Source organism: Chanodichthys erythropterus, chromosome 23 (assembly GCF_024489055.1).
Source record: "Chanodichthys erythropterus isolate Z2021 chromosome 23, ASM2448905v1, whole genome shotgun sequence".
Taxonomy (NCBI): Eukaryota; Metazoa; Chordata; class Actinopteri; order Cypriniformes; family Xenocyprididae; genus Chanodichthys; species Chanodichthys erythropterus.
This window is the reverse complement of record NC_090243.1, coordinates 15197212-15213096: the sequence shown is the minus strand read 5'-3', so window position 1 is coordinate 15213096 and position 15885 is coordinate 15197212. Positions and strand designations below refer to the sequence as shown.

General features: G+C 36.2%; 1 protein-coding gene across 3 annotated transcripts in view; it reads right to left on the bottom strand.

Moving 5' to 3' along the window:
* The window catches only part of pde1ca (phosphodiesterase 1C, calmodulin-dependent a), a 93358-nt gene that overhangs the window by 45754 nt on the left and 31719 nt on the right, over positions 1–15885 (bottom strand). Inside the window, exons 1-2 of one of the 3 annotated variants that reach the window (XM_067377335.1) lie at positions 14665–14995; positions 9968–9994 (exon numbers count right to left, since the gene is read on the bottom strand). The exons of the other annotated variants lie outside the window; for them this stretch is intronic. Coding sequence (XP_067233436.1) covers positions 9968–9994; positions 14665–14795 — 158 coding nt within the window. The 5' untranslated portion in view covers positions 14796–14995. Of the gene's footprint in view, positions 1–9967; positions 9995–14664; positions 14996–15885 lie in introns of those variants that run through there. 3 annotated transcript variants of the gene reach the window in all.

Genomic DNA, 15885 nt, shown 5'->3' with positions numbered 1-15885 from the left:
GTTGACTCTGTTGTGTCTGTTCTGTCCAGGTCACTAATTGTCTCCGTGGCTGGTGCTCTGGTGCGATGGCAACCAGAGGTTGAGAGCAAAGTGTTGACAGTGTTTGCCAAGCCCATCTGGAGTCTTTCAGAAAGGTCCAGACCTCCAGGACAGAATCAATGCCCAGACTGATCCGATTCATTCATATGACAGGATATATTCCAGAAGTGCACAACTGACCCTTTGTTAAGCTCCGCCCCCTTTGGTTAATGTACTCAGATAAGCTTTAAAGAGCATCCGTATGGCAATAGTTGCTAAGGTACAGTGGCATGAATAAGTATGTGAACCCCTTGCAGAATCTGTGAAAATGAGAATTATTTTAATAAAATAAGAGGGATAATAAAATGGGTGAAAACATTTGAATTCAAATATCAAGGTAAATTTTACTTTTTCTGCCGGGAAACATGCAAGTATCTTCTGTTGGTTCCGAAGGGCAGTACTAAATGAAAAACAATGATATTTAAACAAAATAAGAAAAATTGTGACATCTTCATCCTGTTCAAAAGTTTTCACCCCTCTGCTCTTAATGCATCGTGTTTCCTTCTGGAGCATCAGTGAATGTTTGAACCTTTTTTAATAGTTGTGTTTGAGTCCCTCAGTTGTCCTCAGTATGAAAACACAGATCTCAAAATCCTACAGTCACTGCTGGAAAGGTTTCAAATATGCAAAAATGCTTGAAAACCGATGAATCTGCAGGACCTGGAGAATTTTTCTGAAGAACAGAGTTCAGTTTAACTGCTCAGGACAAACAAGAGACTCATGAACAACCATCACAAAACAAAAAAACAGTCGTGGATCATCGGGTAACCACACACAGTATTGAGAATCAATGCTTCACATACTTATGAATGGGGTTATTTTAATAAATTCAGCTATTGTTTTGTCTTGAGAACTAAATGCAAACATCTTTTATGTAAAATATCTTACTCAGGACAGTACTAAACAAAAAATAACATGCATTTTATTATTATATTAAAGGTTTCTACAAAGTTTGCAACAATTAAACATAGATACTTACATTAGAAAAAAGACCAAAAGCTGGTCTGATAATATGACGAATGGAAAAAGTTGCCAAGGCAGGATTGGTCAGTAACATTTTAAATCAGACCTTAGCCAAGTCTAAAATAACATTAGTGTAAAGGTTCCTAAAGTTTCTACAATGTTTGCAACAATTAAACACATAGGACTTCAATAGACCTACATTAGAAAAAGGGTATAAGAAAGTTGTCTAATAAAAGATGGATGACAACAGTTGGGAAGGTCAGGGTCAGGGATTGGGATTGGCTAGGATTGGTCAGTAACATTTTAAGGCGGGTTTAGCAGAGGCAGAATTGATCCTCACTTAACTCCTCCCTATAGAAACCAAAAAATTTCTGAGGTTAAGGTAAAGAGATTTGAATTGCTGCAATTTTCATTTTGATAGGTCATTATGCCACTGATTGGACATTTTCCACGCTGTAAACTCAGTTTCACAGTATGTCACTTTGCTAGCTATTCTCATGTAGCCAGACATCTCACTTTATTTCACACTGAGGCAATCAGGGCTCTGTTGTAGAAATATGAAAATTAAAGTCTCAGCACTGAACGCAGATTCACTGATAGCACCTTAATAACAGAATAGATGGCTGTCTATTTCTCCGTCATCTCATTTCTCGCATCAGCCCGATGGCAGTACCCAGATTTGATTCAAAACAGTCATATTGTCAGATTTCCAAGAGCCAAAGCAAAGTCAAACCTGGCACTGATCATCTGAAACATTTCCAAGGCTGGCAGAATACACTGAATGGTTTAAATAATGCTGAAATGAGTTTCAGTAAAACCATAAACCCTTCCATCCCTTCTGTTTCCCAAGATGATGTTAAGACAAAGCGGCAACCATGAACAAGTTCATCCTAACAGACTTAGCCAATATAATACAGCAGGTTCCCAGGGCAAAGTGGAGAGCCTGGTAAAGTGATGATAAACTAGAAAACAGGTACAGAAGCATTCTGTTAACCTTCACTAGCTACTACAACCTATTAAGTCAGCAAGATGATATTTCATTTTGAAGATTAAGTGGCACGGAAAACAAAAACATGGGATAACAATTGTCGGCTGGCGGAAAGGGGGAGATGTATTCACTAATACCACACAACATGACATTTCACCAAAGCTTTAGCAGGTTCAAAGCATCTGCATCCTGGATAAACATCCCTCTGTATCACCTGATTATTGACATCACTTCCCCCAGGGAGGGGGATGAGTGACAGGGAGTGATTAATCATTATTTTAATTAGATTTTTACACTTTCTCTACAAGATGTGACTTGTTGTCACACTGCAAAAAAAAAAAAAAAAAAAAAAATCTATTTTCAGTTCAAATATCTAAAATAAATAAGATAAAATATTGAAGCAATGCTGTTTTAAAAAAATCCAGCGGAGTAAAACAAAATGCATTAATCTTGCACATTTATATTGTTCTATTTTTAGATACATTTACTGGAGAATAAAGAGTCTATGGAATTTTTCTACCGTTTTTTTAAACCAAAGTCTAATAACTGTAAAAATGGATATCATACCAATCCTCAATAAGCCACATGATTTGAGATCATTTCAGGCATAATGTTAATGTTTTTATATTGGCACTTTCCTTCAGGAAGCAACACTAATTAATTTACAATGTTTGCCCTTCTAAGGCATATAAAGGATTACAAATAAGATAGCAAAGAATATACTTCATACATGTGTATTCATAGTCCACAGCTGCACAGCCTAACAAATCCACTGTGTCTCATCTACTGGCAGAGAATATCAGCTTTAGAGCAAATCTCTCCCTACATCAGAGTTAAACATCTCAGATCTCCTCATAACTGAGTGGCATTTCAAACTAAAGGTCTCTGCCAGAGACAGATAATAAAGATGCCATTCTCCCCTGTGACACACAGACATATACTTTCGAGGCCTTCAAAAAAATTCAAGAAAAAAGGTTCTAAATTAGCTCAATTCTGAATAGAGTTTAAGGAGTTCCTGACCTCTTAATTCCCCAAGAGGAAACATTTAATTATTTCTTAATTCTGTTTAGTTACTCTAAAAATTACACACTTCTCCTTTAAATGAACTACATATGAAACAAATGTAATTCTGGAAAGAATACAGATTAAAGCTGATAGTAAATAACTGTTTCGAAAATCGGCCTCATTCTGCTCCCACGACCCAGGCCCTCGTGGAGCCCCGTTGTGCACAACAGGTCATCTGCGGCCAAAGTCATCACAGCTGTGCTGATTTTATGCAGCTGAAGAGCTGTGTGAGCCTGGGCCAAAGCCAGATCTGTCTGCTCCAGGAGAAAAGAGTGTTTATCCCCTCAACGGTATTTTTGCAGATGCAGTTGCAGTCATTTAATCAGTATGCCCTACAGACATCTGCATGGGAATGAAGAGTAAGGTCAGAGGTCAGCGGTCAGCGGTACATCCCTCATGCAAAACCAATGACCAGGAGCAGTGTATTTAAAAGAGTGTGGGGAGGCAGGGCTTAGCTTGCCTGAGGTGCAGACTGCTGATTTTCTTTGTGCCATTACTTCGAACACATCTATAAATCCTTTTGATAAACATAGCTCGAGTCCCAAGGTCACGACTTTCTATCACAGTTCTACGGCCTCCAACCATACAAGCTATTTTTCTGCAAGTCATCCAAACCAGCTGAAGCAGAAACTTAAACTCAAGGGAAACAAGAAGACCGACATAACTAAATTATGGTAGGTTCGATGCCATGATTCTAGCATTTCGCATCTCGAACTTTACAATACAAAAAACATTTTCTTAACAGAGTGTCTATTTAAGCTGGGTGCAATTAGCTCATCTTGTTGACTAAGGTTATTTTAACTAGCTCTGCTCAACACTGTTTAGTTGAGCCAGACAAAATTATGAAAGAAACCAAGCTAGTAGCCGGAACAGTGGCTTGAGGTGTAAGGACAGTGGATTTGGCTTTTGACATGACCAACCTGAGTTTTTTCCCCCATTTTTCTCCCTTTTCCTATCACATGGCAAGTCAAGTCAAGTCAAGTCACCTTTATTTATATAGTGCTTTTTACAATGCAGATTGTGTCAAAGCAGCTTTACATTTATAACTGGTACATAATTTGGCTGCACAGCAGCTCTTAAATAATAGTGTCAATGCAGGCAGATCAGATGCACTGTTGAATAAATGTCAAGAATACTATTGAATATCAAATGTCAAGTGTCCCCAACTAAGCAAGCCAAAGGCGACAGTAGCAAGCAACCCAAACTCCATCAGGTGACATCAGGTGGCAAACAAGTGGCAAATAGGTGTTAAAATGGAGAAAAAAAAACCTTGGGAGAAACCAGGCTTAGTCGGTTTCTCCCGACTAAGCCTGGAAAATAAATACCTTTCCATGTCAGCATTATATCACCATACTTCCCCAGTTGATTAATCACAGTACATTAAAGGGGACCTATTATGCCCCTTTTCACAAGATGTAATATAAGTCTCTGGTGTTTCGAGAATGTGTCTGAAGTTTCAGATCAAAATACCCAAAATACCTAATTTATTATAGCTTGTCAAATTTGCCCCTATTTGGGTGTGAGCAAAAACACAGCGTTTTTATGTGTGTCCCTTTAAATGCAAATGAGCTGCTGCTTTCCAGAAGAGGGTTGCACAAAAGATTAACAGAGAATGTTAATCTTTTGTGCAAATCCAGCGTTGAATTGACCCTCATTTGTGAAGCAGTCTGGCGTAAAATGACGGCATGGTAACAACACTCTACATCAACTCTTCCTCTTCTCTAAAGCAGCCCAACATGGCCTCACCCCCTTTGTTGTGTGTTCTCGGGGGCGGGGTTTATGTAAATTTTAGGGTTAGTGATGTCACCAACCCGGGAAGAAGCTCGTTGTAGTCCCTACCAGCCATTTGTTGTAGTCCTTAAAAAGTGATTTCTGTAAAGGAAAATCTCTCTTTGCATTGAACTGAAATATGTACTAATTAGCAAAAGAAATATGTACTAATTAACATACAAATTAAATATGTACTAATTAGCATACATTTCCAGAACAGAAATCTCAACACTGGATAAAGCCAGGTTCAACCAGGTTCAAAAAAAAAAAAAAAAGTTTTATAAATCAGTGGTAATGATATATGAAAAAAACCATAAACCCATTATGCATAGGAATCATCACAGATGAATATTAGTCTACACCTGTATCCCATTTTTTGTGTGGGAACAGCAGGGAATAAGGGGTCGTCGTGGGTCCGGGACGGATTGCTCCCTGCTCTGGGAGATAAACCCAGACTCATTTCTGCTCTCCATCTCACTGCCGGCAAATTGAAAGACAGATCAGAGTGAAGCGAACCCACAATCAGCACTTCACTCTTCAAAAGAACGGCACATTTAATCCCCGCAAACCCCTTTGGGCACGGGACTCTTCAGGAGTATGGAATAATATAATCAGGAAAGCCCACTCATGGTCTATGCAGAAAGCACATAAAGATAGATGGCAAATGACAATGGCATCCATTTTGTCTCCCTGTTTTGCATTCAATTGACAAAACACACCAGTGACGGCAGCTCCCGCGGGAGGGCATTGGTGTTGTAAGGTGAAATCGCTTGTTAAATATGTCAGTTTTTGACTGGAGTAATTATCTTGTTAATTATCAGGTGTGGGGGCTGCGATTCAATGACTGTGAAGCGATCAATTAACAAGCTGAAATCAGTCAGTGGAGGCATGACGAGACAAGACCTCTGGAGCCGCATGCATTCAGCTATTGCAAGAAACTCACGACTGCCAAAAAGCAGCGCTGGATCGCTGACTGACTCAATCTTTTGAGATGTTATTGTGTAAAAAGTCTAAACGCTCCAATACGAAAGAGAATTTTCATCTGTCAGTGGTTTCTAAATATTTATCAATGCTTCATTCCAACTTGGCATGGCTAATCGGCTTCACATGTAGTCTATCAGAACGACACGGAACTAAGACAAGAGAGATGAATGCGGACAGACTGCTGGGTCCAATACACATCAAAGCTAGTTTCCATGCCTCAAAAAAGCCAAAAAAGAAAGAGAACCTCACGATAACGTGTAAACAAACCCCATCTGCGCAGTGCTCGGGTGGGTTTGAATGCCCTAGTGTTTATTACGCCATGTGTGAGAAACAGATTGAAGTGCCGTCGGGCTGCAGGAGCCTGTAATGGCTGTGCTGCCTCTGACAGGGAAGCCAGTCCTAATTAGATCATCAGAAAAGGCCGTTATACACTCCCTGGACTCAGTGTGGCTCAGTGGCTCGGATATCGGTTTTGGTCAAGATGCAAACAGTGGAGAAAACCAGCCCAGAGAAACCAGAAATGACCACCGATTTTGTAAAATACTCACTATATTGCAGACTTTGGCCAAATACAAATTTCTATGAAATAAAATTAATCTACGAAGATTAAAAATCTCTTTAATAATAGTGTCCTGGCCAAAACAGGCAACTAATTAAAGAACACAAAATATATTTTAAAAATCACAATTCACATAAAATACAAAGAATAAAAACATGCTAAATACAGTAAATAACAATTAAATAAATACATTTACATATATATATGCGTTTCTTATGATTTTATATTGCACTAAGGCTGCATTTATTTGATCAAAATACCATAAAAACAGTTATATTGTGAAATGATGTTAAATATTATTTTATTATTTATAATAAATATTATGCTAATTATTAATAAACATGTATTATTATAAATATTATTATTAGAATTTAAAATAACTGCTTTCTATTTAATATATTCTAAAATTTAATTTATTCCTGTGCTCCAAAGATGAATTTTACCATCATTACTCAGTCTCCAGTGTCACATGATACATCCTTAAAGGGTTAGTTCACCCAAAAATGAAAATTCTTTCATTAATGACTCACCCTCATGTCGTTCCAAACCTGTAAGACCTCCGTTCATCTTTGGAACACAGTTTAAGATATTTTAGATTTAGTCCGAGAGCTTTCTGTCCCTCCATTGAAAGTGTATGTACGGTATACTGTCCATGTCCAGAAAGGTAATAAAAACATCATCAAAGTAGTTATTTATATGTTATTTTTGGACCAAAATGTATTTTCGATGCTTCAAAAACTTCTAACTAACCCACTGATGTCACATGGACTACTTTGATGATGTTTTTATTACCTTTCTGGACATGGACAGTCTACCGTACATACATTTTCAATGGAGGGACAGAAAGCTCTCGGACTAAATCTAAAATATCTTAAACTGTGTTCTGAAGATGAACGGAGGTCTTACGGGTTTGGAACGACATGAGGGTGAGTCATTAATGACAGAATTTTCATTAGATTTTTATCTTCAAGCATGGTGCAATGACCAAACACTTAACATCTCTTCAACTACATCTGAGAAGTTCAACACCATAATGGAGAGCTAAACCTCACCAGCCACCTTTAAAATCTGAAGAACATCCTACTACTTATAAAAATGATGCATGTTCAGACAAGATCTTTTTGGGAGACATGACTAATGCTAAGAGGTTTGTAAGGGAATGTCCCATATTTTTCAGGCATATAATACATTTAAACAGTGGGAAATGTATTAGCCAAATGACTGAGTAATGTCATCAGATTGTCTGATTGTCAGATTGTTGTTTATTTAAAATTTTTTGAAGTGGCTCAAATTTGCACACCAATCTATCTCACACAGTTTTTTCTAGCCTGACTCATTTAGTTCTGAGCCTAAACCACAATGTGTTGTAGACCGTTGCGTTGCAGACCTAAACCACAATGCGTTGCAGACCGTTACGCTATAAAAACTACAAACCCTGTAACCAAAATGAATTTGACCTAGAATTTAGCTTCTCTTGAAGCTATAAAATATGTTAGACTTACGTACATATGTCAACATGACACACTTTGGTCAGGTTTTTTAACCATCAAAACAATTTCCAACTAGCATTCAATGTCAAAAATATTGCTAAACCCTGAACTAGGGGCTGGTTTGACGTATACCTTACATAGAAATTTAAACTTAGTATTTATGTATTGTGTTAAACATAGTTTATCTACGCTTATGTTGGAGTTTAGAGGTGTGAATAACTGTCCATTTTTGTTGTATGAAAAAGAATAGCTTAGACTTACACATTTTGTGTTCTTCAGAAGATAAATTAAAAACATATGAGAATGAATAAACCATGGCAAAAACATACATTTCTGGGAAATCTATTGCAGTGTGGGTGAGAGATGCATTTGAATCCCCGGTGACTTAACAGAGATCATCAGGAGACATAAATCCTGTGAAGGAATGGAGTGATGGTGATAATTACATCAAATTAAACAGCTGACACGAACAGCCCCACCAGTGCCATATTTCGCCTGAGAAAACGTCACTCTTCCCATGCCTGCATATACATACATATATATATATATATACATATATAATATATATATATTACACACACACACAAACACACGAGAAACAAATTAGGACAATGCTGATTTAAGCTGATTCTTATCAAACATTCTCACAAAATTTTCTAGGCACAAAACAGTTCTGCATAGCCAATATAATGTCTTAATGTGGCCAACAGTTATGTCCATCTAAAAAAGTATGCTATGATTATTTCACAGACATGATAAAAATACAATTCTGCGCATGATTATCTAGTTGCTAGTAAGTGTCTGTGGTTGTGCTGTTTAAGTCTGAAACTGGGCACAAAACAAGTTCATAAACTGGGTTTGAAAATCATTACCAAGAGAAATACAAATGTCACATGCTCAAAAGTCCCGTTGATATATATGATCTGATGTCTGAACAGCTCATGACCTTTCACCTTTAAGGACTCATAAAGCATAACTCCCTCAAGCCCTATTCAAACACACACACATGTATTTCCTTCCAGCCCTATACACACACACACACACACACACTCACACACACACACACACACACACACACACACACACACACACACACACACAATTATTGACATCTCCAGCATTGCCCTGACAAACACAGACATTCTCATGCACACACACACACACACACACACACACACACACACACACACAAGACACAGTTAGAAGGGCAGGACAGGCATCTGCTGCTGGCTGTTTATGTCTGTACGTGTGTGTGTGTGTGTGTGTGTGTGTGTGTGTGTGTGTGTGTGTGTGTGTGTGTGTGTGTGTGTGTGTGTGTGTGTGTGTGTGTGTGTGAGAGAGAGAGAGAGAGAACACTGTCTAGATCACAGTCATTACTGAGTGGTTAGAGCTCCTTTTGTTTAGTCTCTGTTTGATGTCAAAGGACGCGTGTAGCTCTTTTTGCGTTGTGTTTGAGATATAAACACACCTACGCTGATATTTACACACAGAAATAACACAAGCCTTACAAAAAGTAACATGGTATAGTAAAGGTATTACTGGTACTCAGATATATTGTGGCACTGGATGATTAAAATGTATGTACTGTGGTATTTATAAGGAACTATTAATGAAATGTTGAACAAAAAACATGATACTGCTATGGAGTACTATGAAAATATATGGCACCATAGTATTATGCCACAGTTAATTTTTGTAAGTGTTCTCATATGCTAATGCACAACTGCAGTCCATTCACTTGTGGTAATGAAAGAAAACTGCTGTTTATTTCTTACTGACAACCAGTAATTAAACACAATGTCAAACCCCTGTTCTGCTTTTGGTCTCTGTTTTTAGCACAAACCACATCAGAAAACTGTGACCAGACTTGCGTACAGCAGATGTGGATCTGCTGACCTGAAACAGAATCATACACACCTGGTTTCTGATTACAGATGATTTCTAGCAGAAAAAACATCAGTTTATATAAATAGTTTGCAAACAGTTTTATTGGCTTATTTTCCCAGCTCATGATTCACCTTGAGAGGATGAGATCTGTCATATTCACGTCAATCAGAGTGAATATCTTACCTCTGTGACGTCTTCTTATATTTTCGCCTGAAACAAAAAATATGGACATTTCAGTTCAGGTAAACGCAAACTCTCTCCACCCAATGCTTTCCTGTCTGCTCTCTACTGTTCTCTCTGAATAAAGGCACAAAAAGCCCATAAATATAACTTTAAAACCACACTTCATAAATATTGTCAGGTCAAGTTTTCATGTGGAATTTAATATGTTGTCATTTTATACAACTGATTAACTCCAATATTTTTTGGCCAAAACAATAGTATATTTTTCTTGTGTTACTTTGCTGCTATTTCATGAACTGTTTTAAGTTTCATAATTGTGTCACTGTATAATTTTGGCTGAAGATCCGTTAAATAACATTTTGAATGTGTTGTAGATGGCTTTTTTACATTGCACAGCATGTCATGTTTCAAAGACGTTGGACTATAGCTTCTCAAATTAGTGTCAATAAACTATGGAAGCTTGTTTCTGCCACTAAATAAAAAATAAAGGAAATTGCGTCTTTTTATCTCACAATTTTATCTCACAATTTTTCTCTTTTTTTGATATCTAAAAACTAATTCAGGGGACCTTTAGTCATTACTTAAATATATATATTGTTGTGAAATAAAAAAATCAAGTTCTGAAATGCTGTTACACTTTTTACTTGTAATTGTTATTTTATTGAGCTTGGATGACAAACAAATTATGCCTATTGATTGTCATAGTTTAACATTTTCAGTTAATCAAAAATATATTTAATTTTAAGTTCTGTTAATGTAAAATACAATCTGATGACGTGTAAACGTGTTTCATTGTTTTGAGTTGTATGAACACTTTTAATTTAGACGAACTTAAGTTAAGTGAAACTGGGCTGGGATTTATATTTCCCATCATGCTTTGCCCATGGCACTTGAAAGGGAGAGTAAATGCTAAAATTAAGTGTTATATAATGTTTTTTGCCCAAGATTAATGGTAAGGGAGATTTAGCAGTAATTAGGGTTTTGTTATGCTAATTTAGAAGAGTTTCTGTTAATTTGGTTTTTTTTTTTTTTTTTTGGAGATTTACCATCATGGTGACAAGTGGTGCTTGATAAGTTCATGTTACTTAGAAATGTGTTTTATTGTGTCCAAAAAGCATCTTCACCTTACTTAAAACATTATGTTGGATCAACTTAAATAGTTGCATTCACGTTGACAATTATTAAGTTCATGTTACTTAGAAATGTGTTTTTATTGTGCCAAAAAAACGTCTTCACCTTACTTAAAACATTATGTTGGATCAACTCAAAATATTGCTTTGAATTAATGTAATTTTCCCAATTGGCTTAAGTTAAAAATTCTAGTGGAAAACGTTAACATGTTTTTTTTGGCAATTGGGAGTTATAGTCAGAATTGTGAGCTATAAAGTAAGAATTGCGTGATATTAACACAAAATTTCCTTATAATGTCAGAACTGCAAGATTTAAACACAATTGCAAGTTATAAAGTCAGAATTGTGTGATATAAATTCACAATTGTGAGAAAAAAATCAAGCTTTTTTCCCCTCACAATTGGACATAATAACAGTTTATGTCAAAATTATGAGAAAAAAGGTCAGAATTGCTTTATAAATCGCAACTGTGAGTTTATATCACGCAGTTCTGACTTTATAACTCGTAATTCTGACTTAATATCACGCAATTCTGACTATAACTCACAGTTGTGAGTTTAACTTGCAGTTCTATTGATTCTATTGTTGGTCATTATTATTTATTGCTAGTTTTATGATAAACACAGAAGTTATATGTGCAATGATAGTGGCCGGTTTGCCTGTCTACATGTTTTGTCCCCATGTTTAGATTTAGGCAAGATATATGTGACTGACTTTTTTATTTATTGTGTATTTATTTATGTATTGTGTTATTGTGTGATTTGGAAATGCAGCATTCACTAAGCCCAAGACAAATTTTTACAATAAAGTATATTGTATTATATTGTAATTCTGACTTTATAACTTGCAATTCTGATAAAAAAAGTCAGAACTGTGAGATAAAAAGTCGCAATTACATTTTTTTTTTTGTTTCATGGTGGAAACAAGCTTCCATAATAAACTGCTGGTTCCCATTATGACACAATTTACTCCATATAATATAATATCATGTCCAACTTCATAAAAAACAATCAGTGAACTAACTTTTTCCTGGGTAATAATGTTGGAAATATTCAACAGCTTTTTTTGTAATCTTTAAAGCATGTGTCTATATAAAAATTTAATTTTAAAAATAATCCCACCCTGGCATATTCATTGGAGTGATAAATATGACCACTAGTCACAGTCATATATATATATATATTCTACAGCAGCCATGAGTTAAAAAAAAATTAACATTAATGCATTCAAATCCTTGTTTCAGTAAGGCACCCATGACATTTGTGTAAAAAAGGAAAACAATGACCCTTTTATGACGGACATCTGAACATTTGGTCATCTTAATCCAGTTACTTCATGAATGCTCGCTCTGTCTTTCACGTAGAGAGGAAATGCCACTTCTTTTAAAGCAGCTTTTGGTAAAATATCTCAACTGCAGCTGCTCTTAAGCCATATGATGACAGACATTCTGATTGGTCAACCTAGATACTGATGACATCACCTTCAGTTCAATTGCTGCTATTCATGTGATCGGCGAAGGGAGGATGTGAATGTGCAGTGACCATTAACCTTTACCCTCAGCTTCCTGTCATTCATCTAATATATTTTTCATTCATCATCATCATCAAAGCCTTTATCTTAGATGTTACCGTGAAGAGCGCCTGCCTTTATTACAGCCTTAAACTTTTATAGGTGTGTGTTTTTCCTCGGTGTCCAATTGTGTCGACATGGGTCTCATTTCCCTTGGAGCCACCAAGGGCACAATTAAATTCTTAATAAGCTCAATAAAGTGGGCTTAAAAGGGAAATAAAGCTGGAAACAGAACTACGGTCCAATTCCACCCCGCACAACGCCCTGCTCTTGACCACTGCCGTTATGAGAATGTTGATGGCCCTTGTTTCAGGACAAATAACAGCTGTCTGGTTTCCCCATCTAGGTTCAAGGACCCCGGGCTGACAGCGACTCCGCCGTCACAGTGAATGCAGTTGTCATAAATCTAAAACGAATCCTGGAAGATATTTTGCTGTTTATAACCAGGATTAGCATTCAGCGGCTTAATGTGGAATGACACAGTGAGGGATTAGATCAATCCCTTCAACGGCAAACAATTAAATCCTCTTGTGATAACATACACGGTCATTACCGTCCAAATAAATTCCCAATAAGCGATTTTTTTCACTGGCAAGAAATGAGACAAAGATAGGGAATAAGTTGCACATGCAAATATTTCATGCTGTGCTTTCCCGGCACTTAGTCGTGAGACTCGTGCGTGCACGCAGGCATTTTTTTCTGCAACATTAGCACCTGAACTTCACCTCCGGATCACATGACAGCAATTTATTTTAATGAAAAAAAAAAACATGCAACTTTCTGATTTTTCTGTATAGTCTATTTTGGTGTATTTATTTACATGATCTAGATTCAGTGGCAAATTCAAACACTCTATTTCATTTCTGTAATTCCTCCACAAATATGTGAACTTTGCAAATATTTAGTTTTAATATGCTAGATCCATTTGAAGTCTAGTTTTCAAACAAATGCACTTGAAATTTTGATCAACTTGAAACACTTTTAAGAGAAGTTCAGACTGCTGGGAACCGAGCCACACATGAAGAGGATGTTTGTATTGAAAGTGACCCGTTAACCCTGACCTTTTCACAAATATGCCGGCATCACATTAGAACGCCATCTACTGCAAATCATCCGTTAAAAACATGAAAAATACCATCAAAAGTTAATAAAATAAGTTTAACTCACAATCATTTTTTAATAAATCATTTTATTATTCATAATTTGTTCTGCATAATTATTTTATTTACTTAATGTATATAGTATGTATGTATATATATATATACAGCTATGGAAAAAATTAAGAGACCACTCCAAGTTCAGAAATCAATGTTAAGTGGTCTCTTAATTTTTTCCATAGCTGTATATATATATATATATATATATATATATATATATATATATATATATATATATATATATATATATATATATATATATATATATATATATATATATATTATAGTTTTTATTAAATTATTTATTAGCAATAAGTAAAATGATCATATTTAATATTCAAATTATCTTCATTTACTCTTTGTAATCTATAATTCTTATTTTCATTGACTTAACCTCACAATGAAAAAAAATATTTTTCTTAAAATATAAAATGTACTTGCATACTTCATATTACTATAAACCATTATTATTGTATACATTTTTATTTAATTATTTTACTCTTCATATTCTTTTACTCTTTGCAATGTATTATATTCTTATTTAATTTATTTATTGTGTGAAATTATTATTTTATTGACATTATTTATATAAATAATATTTTTAATCACAATTTCTCACAAAAAAAGATTAATTCTCCATTATCTATTATTAATTACAATCATCAGATTTCATATTTAATCAATTTGTTGTTGCACCTCACAATAAAAATATTTTATGCACTTTTATACTCCTATAAAATATAACTATTGTGCTATTTTTATTAATGTGTTTTAGTAAAATTCTGTTTCATAAACATGTTGCTCACTCATGCAGAGAAATAAAGTATGAAACTCTACTCACAGTCCTCGCAGTCTGAGCCAAATCTTCTCAATCTGATCTGGCTGTAGGTACTTCAGAGAGTTGTTCTCAAAATCCTCAATCTCTTTGGTGGGCGACTCCATGTCAAAAAAGTCGACCAGGCAAAACGACATGAACGAGTTTGTATCTGGACTGCACGGACGCAGAGGCAGTTTGTAGAGCAATCGGCAGCAGCAGCAGACGCCGAGTCTGTCACAGAGACAGCTGTAGCACGTCCCTCATCCTGTTTCTCTCTCTCACTCACTCTCACTCTCTCTCTCTCTCTCTGTGGTTGTGGGCTTGTGTCACCAGTTCTGGTCAGGTGTACAGAGAGGAGCGCGTATGGCAGCACTGCAGGGGGCCACTCTCTCCCCCTCATGAATATAAGGCAGTGGAGAGGAAGAGGAGGAGGGGAGGGGATTAAACAACTGCTGTTGATCTCTGTATCAGAGTCTCAGCTCTCAATGCAGCCACGCACACAAATGGAGAATATTACCAATGCAGTGGAAGCATGGACTGCTGCACTGTCTGGGATGAGTGGAGAGACAAAGGATAGGAGGGAGAGAAAAAGAAAAAAAGAAAGAAAAAAAACAGATAAGAAGTTGAAAGAGGCAGACTTGGAGGAGAGGATGTCTCTGGAGGATAAATGATGTGTTTGAGAGAGAGACAGAGAGGCTTTGACTTATATGGTATGTAAACAGGAGGATAAATGTAGTATTAATAATGCCTTAATTAAAATATTTTATTCTGAATAAACGCTTAATACTTAAATATTTATACCATGATCTGTCTGAACACTCGATTTTGATATTTGAGGGAGGGAGATATTTTCTTTTACAGAAATTGCTTTTTAAGGACTACAACCAATGGCTGGTAGGGACTACAACAAGCTTCTTCCTGGGTTGCTGACATCACTAACCCCAAAATTTACATAAACCCCGCCCCTGAGAACACACAACAAAGGGGGTGAGGCCATGTTGGGCTGCTTTAGAGAAGAGGAAGAGTTGTTGTAGTAGAGTGTTGTTACCATGCCGCCATTTTACGCCGGACTGCTTCACAAATGAGGGTCAATTCAACGCTGGATTTGCACAAAAGATTAACATGATGGCACATGCTAGTGGATGAGCTGAATCAACTCCACAGAAACTACATAAATTTATCTACTATCCATTCAGAAACGTCTAAAAGTTGTAACTTCTTGCTGAGTCTCTCCATCAGTGTCCG